A 15,119-nucleotide genomic window follows, 5' to 3' on the forward strand; every position below is an offset into this window, starting at 1 on the left:
TAGCTCCTTTTTTTCTTTTTAAACCACTTTGTACATTTTTGTGAAATATTTTAGTAACTGAATCCCAGAGTCTTACTGAAATGTAAACTCCTTTATGTATTCTAGTAAGTGCTGCCAGTTCTTAAAAGACAGAAGAGGTCCTAAGACACCCCAAACCCTCAAGAGGCTGCAGAACTATTGTTTAGGGTCTGTATGATGAACCAAAAAAATCATGTTATAATAGCTATGTTTTAAATTAACTTGGAGTGCACATGTTTTTGTGTTTGCATACTATGGCTATTTTGGAGTACTTAAAGCTTTTAAGAATTCACACAATAACTGCAATTATATCTTGTGTGCTTTCCAAATGTGCTGTGCACTTCAATGCAGCTCATCCCAGTGCTCAAGCAAAACATTCCTCACTGGATTTTCTCATCGTGTTAAATGACAGTCCTAACTTTCTGCGAGAGCAAAAATTCCTTGATTCATTTTTCATCGTGGTGTATGACAGTATTTGCTTTGTCTGGGATTTTTAAAGGAAATAAAACTTTCAGAATTGTAACTCAGATTGCGTGAGACTGCATACAAAATGTAAAACACAGAAGTATCTGTGAGAGATGGAAATTATGCCTAGGAACACAAAGAGTAATCCATAAAGTTGAAAACAGGCTGAGATTAAGAAATGTCATATTGCTTGAAATCCCCGAAGGCAAAGACACAGAAGGCATTTTATAAGAATGGATTATTAAGGTGTTGAGGGTAAACAGTTTCTACTTCCTTCTGAAACAGAACATGGCAGATAAACTGACTGAAAATGGAACAAGATGTTTCTCTCAGAAAAACAGTATTTTCTGAGCTCATTTCAGAGAAGCAAGTAATTATATGCCTCATACACAAGAATCAAGAGATAATGCAAGGCAGTATAAAAATAATTGATATGCAGTATGTACAGTGACATCAGAACTACAAGTTGATGTTACAAAATGTGTTAAATGCTCAAGAACAGTGCATCTTACTTTAAAAGTGAAACTCCAAGTGCCCCTGATACTCTGTGACATGCATTAGCTGGATGGAAAGAAAAAAAACAGGTTCTGAAAGTGTAGCCACTGGCAAAGCACTGATGGTTGAATTTTAGAGAGTAAAAAAACTGCTCTACCCCATGCTCACTGTTCCCAAGGTTAACAGACACTATTAATGCTTTCGTTTTTTGATTTAGGTACTCTTGTACCATATTATCAGATGCTGAAGTCCATACTGGTTATCACTTACTCCATAAAATTTTTGTTTCAATTTGCAGGACAGAAAATTATTTTTCCTTTTATTTCACAAAATAGTAATAGTAGTAGTAGTAGTAGTAGTAGTAGTAGTAGTAGTAGTAGTAGTAGTAGTAGTAATAATAATAATAATAATAATAATAATAATAATAATAATAATAATAATTTTAAAGTAGTTGTAACACATTCCTCCAGCATAGGAATTTTTTATTTTGAAACTTTATGATGTGTAACAGTTAGAACTGGATTTAAAGTAAGATAGATACTTAGTACTCAGAAAAGCAAGAGAAGAACATAATAATGCATATGTAATCTGTAATTCCTACTCACAACACAGGCAGCTCCAGTCCCAAGAACAACTAAAATCTTCCAGACAAGTCTATATTGCAGGAATATCCACCCAAGTATGACAGTCATTCACTTCCAGAGTGTCAGAATGCCAAAATCCAGACCAAAAAAAACCAAAATGATGAGAGACTTACCCCATTTAAGGGAAATGTTTTCCATCCTAGTTCTCCCAGGGCAGTTGTAGTATCAAGTAACACAACTGAAAATGGAAAGAGAAATGGTGTTTGTGGTATTGCTTGGATTAGACATAGCAAAGTATTAAAACAGGAAGGACTGAACTTGCCATGCTACCCATGTTCATTTGGGCTTTCATGGCTTACATTTCTTAACTAAAAATGCCTCAAAACCCATAGATACCCCTAAATCTTTTGCAGAAATCATTGCCAAATCACAGTACACTATTGATATTTAACCATTAAAGATGCCTGATCAAACATGCACATTCCTACAATCCCTTGCTCGCAAATCTGGAAAGTCTGCGGCATCAAAACTAATAAAATACACAGTTTCAAAAGTAAGTTGTTTTATTTTATGAAACCCATAAACTTCCCAGAAATAAAGTTACAGAATTTACAAACCGAGAACACAGAAAGTCAACTTCAGTTTCTCTCTTGCATGGGGTATCACAGTGTTAATATCCACTGCGTATATTTTGTATCACTTCTGTCATATTCATGTTGGATTTTTTGATATATGATAGGATGTCCATTATTGTATATTACAAAATGTGTCTGCATTATTTTTATGTTAAATTACATTAACTTCCTTTTTCACTTCCATTCACTGGTGCTAAACAAATTATATATAGCACATGAGACATTCTACCCACAGGTACTACTGCCCTCTAATGGAATTGCTTCATCTGACCCTCTAACTTCAGAAATCTATGTATTAGATGTATACATGAATAAGTGTATTAGGATTTAAACACAAAATTAAGTATTATACAGGGCAGTTTATTTTAATTATTGAGTTGGTGTGTTTTGAATGCTGAGTTCCTCCTTACAGCCCACTAATTCCAGTTCTTCTTTGAATTGTTAGATGATGGAAAAAAATAATTAAGCAATTAATTTGAAACATGACCCCAGTATTCATGCAATTGTTGGGTTTATATTGCCATGTGCTATCTTCCACATCTTGTCTGTCCAAATAATCAATGTACAGCTATATATAATGTGATTCTACAGAGCAGTACAGCAGCAGCAGAACCAGCTCATGTTTTTCTGCCTTATGGAAAAGGCACCTTGGCATGGACACTGAACTTGGCAGCTCATTAGAGGGAACCTGACCCAGCATCTTCCCTTCTCTTTTGTACCAGTGACACTTAGAGCTCCTCCATGTCTGAATGGATGGTGACTTTTAACCTGAAACTGAGATCTGCTGTCTCATCAACAGAGGCAAGTAAAAAGCTCAACATAAACCACATAAAAGCTTAATGGTTTACGTGAAGAAATAATGATATTTTTAAAATATATTCAACAAAGGGAGTAGTCTGCTCTCCACTTCTTCACCACTTCACTGTATAAAGCTTCGTGAGTAATATGAGTATAAATTAACCATTTTTTACAATCCCCATTTTACTTCTTTAAAAAAACAGATCACAATCCTCATTGACACTTGCTGCTTTCCACTTGCTTAAAAAGCTGATTTATAGCTGTCATAGTATTTTCTATTTGTGTCAGACTACCATGCACTTGTGGAAGAGTAAAAAAAAACATCTTCTCACTTGACATTTGACACAGCAGTTTCCTGTGTAAAACTTTTAAAACTTTAATCTACTGTTACCTCAAAATAAACCCAAACAAACTGGGTTTACATATTTCTTTTTCATAGAGAGAACCAACTGCTCAGCAGGTTTCTGAGAATGTTTCACTTCATCTTAAGTGTTTGTTTTCTCTTTCCTATCTCTTCCCCCCTCCTCTCTCCACCCAGAAAACATGGACCATTTGTTATGTACTTTGTTTCCAGCTAAATTTCAATTTATATCTCACTCTTTGTCAAGTGCTATTCCTATGGATCTGCAGGTAGAAATAAATTTTCCTATGAGCAGCATTAGGGTTTGAAGAGTCATTTCAGTTTTACAATTTCTGTGGTAGCAAGACTGCAATTTAATAAATATCATCCACATATTCAAAATTAATACTTCTGTGGAACAAGACCCAAAATACAGAAAGGAAAACTAAATGAAATTAATGAATTCATTTCTTCAGTGAAGCCTGAATTAATTAATTCCTTGCCTGAATTAATCAAGTACTATTTGAAGGCTCAAAGCTATACATTTAAAAAATTAAAAACTAGAGTAAATTCATCACTGAAAGTATATTAAGTTTAGATTTAATTGAGCCATGATCTAATAATATTCCTCATATACATTTACCAAATGATCCCCAATGAGTAATCAAGTTTTGTTAAAATACAGTTTTTGATACCTTTGACATACCAAACTCTTGAATGCTCACATATTCTTGCCTCTAGCTACCAAATCTGTAAGAACTGGAAAATTCAAACCAATCAGAGAATTCTCCAACTGGAGAATTCAAACCACCAAACAACTACTAACCAGGACTAGAATGGTATCACCTGCAGGATCAGAAATGAAAATAATAAAAGTGGAAAGACTGTCTTTCCAACACCATTTATATTACATGACATAAAATAACCACCCATCAAAAACGTGCAAATACTGAAAGATCAAGTAAATCTGATGTTTATGCCAAAGAAACACAAACTCCAGTGAAGCTGTGGATTCAGCAGGGCCTGCTATACAAATGAGGACATGGATAAAGCAATAAAATCCTCGCACACTTTGGAGGTTTGGAGTTATCTCCATGCTAGACTTCAGGGTGGGACAGAGACAACCAAGCTAGCTTTAAACCAGGTGATCAAGAAGCAGCCTACTCCCAGCAGCACAAACCTGATGGCAGACAAATCTGCACTGCCAAGGCACTTCCAACTCACAGCTCTTATGGCAGAAAATTCCCTCTGTCAAAGAGCTCCAGGCTAAAAGGAATGCCAGTATGTAAACATCTGAATTACACACAGGAGAGGAGGCTTCCCCTCTGCCTGCAAAAGAACTGGAAATTCACATGCAGAGAGACTAAAAAAAGATGGTGGGCACTACTCCTATGATGCTTATAATGAGAAAATTCTCTGAAAAGCTAATGGGATCACAAAGTCGTATTTATTGACCCTTGTCCCTACATTTACTTATTTATGCACCTTTGTATGCCATAAAATGCTCCATCCTTCTTAAGAAAAATGAAAAGTGTCCATTATGGACAAGCCATTAGCTGCCAGCATAAACAGAAGTATGTCTGGAACTACTGCAGTGAATATTTTATGGGAAAAGCTGGTTGAAAATCAGCAATGTTATTGACATTAGTGACATCCAACCTCCACTTTTAGCAGGCACTTTTCTGAGGTGATGGCTCTAAAACTTGCACAGTGAACAAGAGTTTGGTCTGCCACTACGAAGTCACGTCACGACTCAAAATGAACTCAAAGATCCTTTTAAAAAAAACTCTGGATAAAAAGAACTCAGATTTAGCACTTGAATGTCCTTCCTTAAATAACTGAACTGGGGATACTAACACTTGCCCAACAATAATATACAGACTTAAACATACATCTGTAAGCTTGTTGTTTAAATACCTGCACACTTCATTCTTAGAAGTGTTTAGCTTTGTTTTCCAGCACATACTTTAATAGATATTGTATTATTATTACTCATTATGGCGTATTGAGCTGCAGTTTCCTTTATTCTGGACATTATCTTACACTGCTATTATCAGACTTTACAACTGAAATTAATCTTTTCAGAGGTTTTACCTGGTCCCAAGGAAACTGTTTTACCTAAAATTATGACGAGCACAGCTCCAAGGACTGACAGGGTGGAATTTTCATTTTCATTCCAAAATACTCTTCTAAAGATGAACTCTGCAACCATCTCTGTACAACCAAGGAAAAAAGTCTTCCAAACATAAATCTCACCAGTTTCTTTTCTTCTTTTTCTAGACAGGGTATATGTGAATTAACACAATACATACAGGATTTTGGAATCACAGTCTAATGTCGGATCACCCAGTTAGATCTGCTCATTTTAGACATTTCAGTGTTACCTCTAGAGTGGGTAAACCTAAGATTTGCAAGGAAAGCAGAGCAAATACACAGATCTGGAGACAACACTAAGAACTCAGGAACATCTCATCTGTACTGCGTAAAGGACACCCAAAAACCCCCTGAAAGTTTCAGTATCTTCCAGCAAGGTAGGGAGGCATTACAGATGACCCTCAGAAATGTGAAAAACTGGCACCTTTTTTTGTCCCTGAGAACTTTATTACTGACTGCAAAGTTTGTATTTATAAGGCAAACACAGAGCTTTTGAAGTCTCTCACTTCCAGCCCTCAAGAGAGTTGCTGCTCTCTTCTGAAGTGTCTGTACTTTTTTTCAGGTTTTATGAGGTTTTTTTTTTCATTTTTAAGAGAGGATCACATGGAGTATTCTCAAATCACTCCTTGTAACGACATATATTAAGAGCCCTGGCTATTTTTATATCCTGTTTATATATCCAGGGTCACAATAACCTGTTTTTTTTGCTGCAGCACTGTACTCACAGGCTGTTATTACTCTATCTAGATCACCACCCTATACAGACTCACTCCTTTTCATCATTATTTTTTTCAGTTTGGGTTATGTTTTTGCTCTTGAATGTACAAAGACCCATTTGTTTATACTAAAACAAGTTTCATTTGCAAGGGCTGACCTTTACTAAGTGATTAAAGCTCCTCCCTGTCTGCACACCCTCTTTCCTTACTTGCTACTCCTTTTGTCAAGTATTGAGTTTATATTTATTTTCAGAATGAAAAATGTTAGAATACAGAAGAGTGTATATCTCAAATTCTGTGATTTAACAGTCACTAAAACTACTTTCAGGTTTCTTAGACCTCAGGGGTTTTTAAAATCATTTAGTTTAAAAAAAAAAAAAAGCTAAAAAAAAGCTTTTTACTGTCAGAAAATTCTGTCACTCTGTCATATTCTATTATAATATAAAAAACCTCAACATATTACTGCTGTGGCTTGCCTGCCCAAGGAAGACAGAAAGAAGAAGGGGATATGCAGTATCCAAGTTACCTTGGCAATTAACGTATGATCAGCTGGGAAAAATTATTTAAATGCTTGGATTTATGACCAGGCCTGTTTTCCATAAACTAAATAAACTGGCATTCATTATATTCATTATACATGTATCAATTGAATCCTTTTCCATAATTTTCATTATTTTGCATGCAACAGCTATCTGGTTTAGGCAAGATTAATGAGATGCAGTAATAAAGTATGAGGAGCACCTGTCTAGATAGCAATTCTGCCAGGGAAGTGTACAGGAGTCACAGCAAATCTGAGAGTAAACAAAATATTGACAATGCTGTTTGCCTGAGATAAGCGGGATTAGAGCCAGCAAAACAGAGAGAGTAATCCTTCCACTCTCCTCAACATTTCCAAGAGTTTTATGTCAGACTCTAAGAAAATCCTTGCTACCCTACAGTTGTAAAGAAGAGGGAGAGCTGTGACTAATTGGGAAGCTGGGGAATCTCCACTCCAGGAGGCTTTTAAGACACCTTGAACACTGTCAGGCCTGGTTTCTGCATAATCTCTTGTTGCCTTGGGGCAGAGCAGGGGAGATAAATGACTTCTCCAAATGTGAGTTTTATAAAAATCTAGTTACCTGGTTAATGGTGCTTCCCTTTTCTTTTCAAACCACAACTCTAACACCTACGCTTTTCCAATATTCCTGAATTCCCCGAGTCCCCAGACTCATTAAATTTACCATCAGTAGCCCAGAGATGTCCTCAGCCAATTCTTTCAGGACTCTTGGAAGAAAACTATTTACACCAGATGGGGAGTACTTCATATTCTTCATCTTACATGACTAAAATCACTAATTTCTGATTTTCCCAATTTCAAACACATTATTTTCTGCCTCTTTCTAAAAATAGTTCAATACCATTCACACAAACATTTTTATTCGTAATGCAATAGAGAAATTCCCATTATCCAGAGAGTTGTGAGACTTGGGCTTTTACCTAACACATTTTTTATTTTCAGTTTTCTACACTACCTATTTTTTAACATGTGCTAATTTTCACATGTATTCTCTCTTTTTCATTAATAATGAGAAATATTTATATTTCTAGTTTCTGCTTTCATGTTACCTCCAATGTAAGTTGAGCTGTTATCCGAAACTGGCCTTTTTTTAATGATCAATAATTTCCTAATCAAGGACTTTTAAAAGGAATTTCTACATTACCTATTTTTTTTTCATATTTTCACACTCACACAAACACTTTTAAAATTCTCTTCTATTGAATGAGAACTGGCCAGAATAATTTTTCATGTACTAAACCAAACATCCCATTCATGATACATTTATCTTCTCAGTGCTAAGCAGTTTGCAACATTATTAGACGGGGTTATGTTGGATAAATGCCTGTCTTTCTCTTGGTACTGTTTTACCTCATGACACGAGGATTCTCCAGTGAAAATCTTCAAAAACTAATTCCCCCACAGCACAGTTTTTATTTCCATACATGACATACAGATGTTTAAGGAATAATTTCCCCTCTTTTCTCATTTGATTCAGTTATGTGGTTCAGTCTTACTTTTTTCCACGACTTCCTGGATAGATATAATTTGATATCCTGTGGCTCTGAGAAAACAAGATTAAAACAAACAATGGATCTTTTGGGAAAACAAAAACAAAAAACCCAAACAAACAAAACAAAACAACAACAAAAAAAAGCCACCACTCACATTTTACATGCAACATTTGTTTCCTAGAACACATTCTTACCTATTTCTTAGCAACATCTTTTTTAAATTAAATTAAAATTTATCATATTACAGAGACAATAGAATTATCTTTTCCATACTTTACATGCAAAGATGCATGTTCTCCTTTGAGGAGAAGGCTGCTATAACCCTACTGCTCCATCTCTCTCTGGAATGGAAACCAACATTTTCATACCCAATGGTTTCAGTTTTACTACATCCTTTTTTCATACTTTCCTCTGTTCTCACTTTAAAAATCAGCATGAACTCCTTTATTCTCATGTTATATCATTACTAGCATTGCCAACCATTGCAGAACACTCAGTTACATCAGTTACACCCATCTTTCCGAAACCAGGATTTAAAACCAGATCTAAAAAACAATTGTCAAGCTCTAAGTTAACTTCAGGGTTTAAAGTTTCCCACCACAAACATATTTTAACAGGAGCATTTTTCCTCCCTTAGCAATCCCATTTCACTGTAAAACAAGTAACTGCAATACTTTATACACCTATCAAAATATCTGATAATTACTGTAACTTACAATTTATAAATACCTAAGACAGACAATTATTTTCAATAAACACAAATCCTTGCACCCAAAAGAAAGAACAGTAAAATGTTGTGTTCTTTTTCTTTACATTATTTTAATCCCTGTCTATAACTCTGGCAAAGATATCCAAGTGGGAGGAGAAATTCAACAATTTATCATTTAAAGGCACATAATAAAAGTCCATAAAAGACTCAGTCTTCCCCATGGAAGGTGGACTCCAAGTTTTATTTCATGAATACCAAATGAAGCCTTGGAAATCCACTTGACACATTCAGTGGCACCAAATGCATAGAGAAATTCTGTCAGTGCAGAAACACATGACAATTTCTGCACTGATATCTTTCTAGGGTAACAGCTACAATTCCAAATTGTACATGGCTGTATCTTAACTACTTACTCTACCGCCCAGCAGGTTATTTTGCTCTAAGACAGCTGTAAACATTTTGTATTTTGAGGTCTCACACAGGCACTTGCTTCTCCCATGTGAGTCTTACTCATCAGCACAAGAAAAAAACAAAACTACTGAGGTAAAAATAAAGCATACTCACATCCAAAATAAATGGGCTTACCTCAGAAAAAGATGAGGCCCCAGGTTTTCCTCAGGTAACTGTGGAATGGAAAATGAGTAGGTAATGTCCTACCTCTCCTAGCCTGAACAGAGCTTTTTTCCTCAAGAGCAGCATCAAAGTGATTTCAAAGTGATTTTGTTGATCAGTGCACTTTCAGATGGGAAGGCAAGGCAGGAGAAGGTTGTGGAATCCATAGCTCAGCCAGGGGGGATGAACTCCTGTGTTTGTAATGCACCAGAGGGGACCGAGCACTGCAATGTCAGCCCTGCAGGACAGGCAGTCAACACAGAGCAGGGAAGTCCTGGCAGGCAGAGGCAGATTGCTCTGCTTTAATGTGCCCCTCACATAGAATGAAATGGGGAAAAAGGGGTTTAGGTACCAGGGAAACAATGTGCTCTTACCATTGACTCAGCTTTAAGATACTCCTTTACAGCAGAGATTGCTGTTAAAATGAAATGAGATAAATTAATGCTGTTCACAGCTCCAGAAAACACCAGAGCTGTATTATTTTCTATGCTTTTGGTTTCACATGTGTAATACAAAAAGATCAAGAGCTAACCCTGATAAAAACAGGAGCCACAAAATGATGATAGGAGCCCAGCTGCCCTATTAAATAATTTTCATTCTTCCTTGAAAATACTAATTGATATTCAATTCACCATCATGTTCATGTCAACAGCAGATTACTGGGCAGCATTTCCTAAATGAACACGAATACCTGACAATTTTGTCAGCCCTGTTTATTAACCTAAGTGTATATCTTCATTAGGGAAATTAGAAACAACTGAAATTCAGACAAACAGATTTATCTTTCCTTGCACTGGTAAATGACTTGTGTGTTGAAGCCTATTCTCTAAGGTTGGGACTAATGCTAAATTTAATATTCTTCGTTTTGCTGTTAACCTTTTTTAGTCTGCATTCTTACAAGCAGTTTCTTTTATGTTTTTTATTTTAATACTTGTATTGAGTGGTGATAAAATGAACAAAAAGTTAAGGTTACAACATCCATAAGTGAAAATCCCCCCCCCCAACATACAAAAGCTTTTGGAAAACTGTAACAATACCTATACATAACTGTCAGCCAAACTAATTCTGAAGTTAGTAACTCCATGGCTATTGCTCTTATACTCCATACTTTCAGAGAATTCCTGTTTAAGGCAGGGTAGAAACTTCCCTCTGGAGCTCATGGGCATAATCAAACCCACCTTAGGCACCCATTCCTCCTTGCCCTGCTCTGACCCAAAGACGCAGTCTCTCTAATAGTAAAGAATGAAATGGCATTGCAAAGTTTTGTTGCCTTTTCCCAATGCATACCTGGGAAGGTCGATACAGAAACACCTCCCAACCTTACAATCTGTCTCTTTTTAAGTGGAGTGAGAAGTGTGGAGTGTTCCACAGCAGTCCCTTTAAAGAAACAAGTTTTGAAGAGAACAGCTGGTAACATCACAAATCAGAACTGGGAGGAGAGATGGTCACTGCTTACTCAAGTAGTCACTTAATAACGATAATGAAAAATTAGCAGTTTGCTGACTCTAAGGAACAGAACAAACAAATCTTAGGAGAGGAGCAAAGGCTGAAGCAACTGAAGTTTGTGCTTGATTAGCAGCACAGCCCCATGAAGAGCTGTTTGAGAACCTCTGCCTCAAGAACTAAGACAAGGGAACAAGACAAGGTGTGCTCAGAGCTACAGAGCTGCTCCAGACAGGCTGAGAGCAAGAACTGGGACTCTGAAACTCTGACATACACGCAAACCTGACATGGGAACAACCAGCAGGGAAGTTCCAGACATGAAACACGAAGGAGGGCTCTTCTGCAGTGCACAGACCCACTCACTGAAGCCAAAGACTCTACCACTCTCTCACAGTCTTCTAGTATTTCTGTACTTCAGCCTAACTTTTTAACTCCAGGCAAATTTAAATCAGACTTTACCTACACCCAGGCCATATTTTTACATGATAAAAACCAGAATGGGGTCATCACTATTTTGCAGGCAGAAAAGCTACAATGCAGAAAGCAATGCAAAGATCCAGCACAGAAATGGCAGATCCTGACCCACCTGCTTTTCCCAGCCAACAGAAAAGTTAAATTTGTCCATATGAAGGGCTGCAGAGGGTGGGAAAGCACAACTGTGTTCAGTCCCCATCTGTTGCACAGCTGTACTCTGAACTAACACTCAGAATTTGTCCACAACACATACAAATGGGCCTCCAGAAGCGACAGGACATTTCTAATTATCCACTCCAGACCTATGGCAATGCCACACAAACAGGATGAAGTTAGTATTTCCCACTAAAATAAAAAGACTTGCTCCCTGATCTCCTTATTGACTCAGTGTCCTGGTTTGGACTGGGATAGAGGTAATTTTCTTCTCAGCAGCTACTGCAGTGCTGTGTTTTGGATTTAGTATGGGAATAAGAAAGGTAACACAGCAATGTTTGGGTTGTTGAGTAATGCTCACCCCAAGTCCAGGACTTTTCAGTGCCTCACGTTCTGCCAGTGCACAGAAAGCTGGGAGGGAGCACGGCCAGGACAAGTGATCCAGACGGGCCAAAGGGATATTCCATACCCCAGAACATCATGCCCAGTGTGTTGCCTGAATGGTGTTGGCTTTGAGGAGCTGATCAGTTCTTGGGAACGGGCTGGGCATTGGACAGTGAGAGATGAGCAACTGCATTGTGCATCACTTGCTTTTCTTAGGTTTTATCTCTCTTTTTACTTCCAACTGTTCTTCTTAATCACATTATTATTATTAATAATAATAATAATAATAATTGTTATTATTATTATTCTATTACATTTTATTTTGTTTCAATTATTAAACTGTTCTTATCTCAACCAAAAAGGGGTTTTTTTTAATGCTCCTCCCCATCCCACCTGGGAGGGTTGAGGGATTGAGGGAGTGGCTGCCCTGCACTTGCAGTGTACCAACAACAACACCTAAGGAAGCAAATGACATACAAAGGCTAGAGGAGGACTATTAAGGCTACATTCAGGATTTTTTCTACTGGTTAGAGGTGATGTGGTTAGTAATGACTTTAGCTGTCAGTAGATAAGGAAAGTCATCAGTAGATCCACAAGCTATGGGCATATCAAAGGAGAAGCAGCCGTGATTTTCAGCTGTACAAAACACTCTCATGCTAATTGATCCGTTTTTCTCCTTTGCTTCTTGAAGTGGTACCTCTTTTGTTTGACAAGTTTTCTGCCTGAGAAGTGAGATATTTAATACACTTGGCCTTACTACTCTAAGACTATAGACTGAAAGTGATCATGATGTACAGAAGAGGAGTTTAGCAGAAGTTATATGAAAATAAAAACCTTCCAGGATGGAACACAAAGGCAGTTCAGAAAATGAGGTTAACATATGGCTGTATGTTTTATTTTAATGCAGAACCTCAAAAACATACCAAAATAAATGCAGCTTCTTAGAAAGCAGAGCTGTTACACTCGTGACAAATATTCCCAGAGATATCTCCTAAGTTCATATTCATTATGTTAAAATGTTTCTTATCTCCTTTGATTAAATATCCACACAGCCAGTCAGTTTAAATGTTTTTGAGCTTTGTAATTCTGTTTCACCTCATCAGCCTGTCACTTCTTCCACTAGCTCTTCATTTATAATTTATGGTGTCAAGCACCAAGTTTTCACAGCATGAACATTTTACAGGTGCTAGGTCAGGCTGTCAAGCCAAAGTAATACTAATAATCAGTGGCTCTGCAAAATCTTAGACTCTTTACATACAGTGGAACATCAACACAAAGGCTCAACTGTTTTTATCAATTAATCTGGTTTGCAATACTTTTAACATTATAAACAAATAAATATACTGAAAAGCTTGTCACTTGACAGGAAATAAGTTTGATTATCTAACCAAAGATCAAATTATTTTAAAATACTGGACAACATGGAGTACCCACCTCTACTATGCAAAAACTTTGAGCTTTGAATGATATACTTTTAATGCACATTCAAGGAGATTTAAATTTCAAAGATAACTGAAAAGCATTAAATAGATATCAGAATGCCATCATTCACGTAGTAAACTGTTGAGTAACTGGGCTCATCTTCCACAGTATATAGTTACCCTGCTTTTTGCACTATGAAATAATCTAATTGGAAAAAATCAATAATTTTTCTGACTTCACATCAAAAAGTGGAAGTAAAAAGACTGCTTTTCCATTTTTTAAGGGTTTTTTTTTCAGATTCTCTGTAGTACAAGAGGTGATTTAGACAGGTACAGCACTGCATCAGTAGTCAAATGCTGGAAAGACAGCAGCTCTCTGGGACTTGGCTCAAAGCACCGCTTCAAAGGGCTGCTTGAGACTTAAGTGCCTGTTACACAACCCAGTGATGCAAGAGCAATGTCACTGAGGATGGCTGGAGCACTGCCCAGGGACTCTGCAGGCAATGCCAAATATAGACTATATAATAATAATACACACACACTGCCAGTGACAAGATGGGAACCTCAATATTTCAGTGATTACCACACAGGAAATGTTGGAATTAAAAAGTGCTTTATGACATTTTTCTTTAAAATTTTTTTTTTATTTTTCCTCTTTTGCCATTCTGCCTGAAATGTCTGAGCACAGAAAATATGAGAAAGGCACAAACAGCACCACAACTTTGGAGATGAGTTACTCTATTAAGGGGAAAAATAGGCAGTAATTTTAAAAAAAAATGTTCTTTTCTCCTATCTGAAGACTACAACATAATGAAAATGCTCAGTTTGTCTAGGAAGGCTATCCAGCATACCACAGAAATACAGAACTATAGATTAGTTCAGCTCAGAGGGGTCCTCTACAGACTATCTAGTCCAGCTGCAATGACAGGGACATCTTCCACTTTCCCAGATTGCTACCAACACCATCCAGCCTGGCCTTCGACACTCCCAAGGATGGGCAGCCACAACTCCTCTGGGCAGTCTGTGCCAGTCCTCCACCAGCCTCACAGTAAGGAATCTCTTCTTTATAGCCAATCTGAATCTACCCTCTCTCCATTTAAAGCAGAGGAAGAGAGATGTTGTGCTGAAAAGCCAAAAAAATTCACAGCAGAAGGCAGAACCGGAGTTGAAGGAAAACAGGGATTGGAGAATGCTTCATAGTCAGGAGAGGTACTGAAAAGTGGTAACATATTTAGAGGCTGTACAGGAAGACAGTGAACACTGTTAAAAAGAAACATTATTATTCTCTGCACATCAGGACTGAGGTAGGACTTGGAAAACGGATGCAGCTAACAGGTTTTGCACAGATTTGCTTCCATTAAAACAACTTGTCACCACAACTGTAGCTAGAATCCAAAATACATAATCAGTAACTGGTAGTGTAAAATTCTAAATAGCTGTAACTGATCTGTGTAAAAATCTAAATCACTGTCTTTCAAAATGCAGCAATTTACCAGACACACAAAAACTAAGACAACTGAAGCTGTCTTCACTTCTAATTTCAGACTGCATGGCAGAAGGCTGTCTGCAAGAAGCAAGGTTTCACTCTCATTAATGACACAGTTATTCTAGAGTAAACAACATCCTTGAGAGAGTTATCATATATTTAATTGAGACTCTTGGATCTATG

At 37.0% G+C, this 15,119-nt stretch overlaps 1 protein-coding gene across 8 annotated transcripts in view; it reads right to left on the minus strand.

Annotated features, from left to right (window-relative positions):
* Window positions 1-15,119, minus strand: part of EPHA6 (EPH receptor A6) — a 371,203-nt gene that overhangs the window by 342,272 nt on the left and 13,812 nt on the right. For all 8 annotated transcript variants that reach the window (XM_086884184.1, XM_086884183.1, XM_086884182.1 and 5 more), the window contains exon 2: window positions 1,736-1,800. In XM_086884184.1, coding sequence (XP_086740310.1) covers window positions 1,736-1,800 — 65 coding nt within the window. The remainder of the gene's footprint in view (window positions 1-1,735; window positions 1,801-15,119) is intronic.

Source organism: Cyanistes caeruleus, chromosome 3, assembly GCF_971803275.1.
Source record: "Cyanistes caeruleus chromosome 3, bCyaCae1.hap1.1, whole genome shotgun sequence".
In the NCBI taxonomy this organism is placed as follows: Eukaryota; Metazoa; Chordata; class Aves; order Passeriformes; family Paridae; genus Cyanistes; species Cyanistes caeruleus.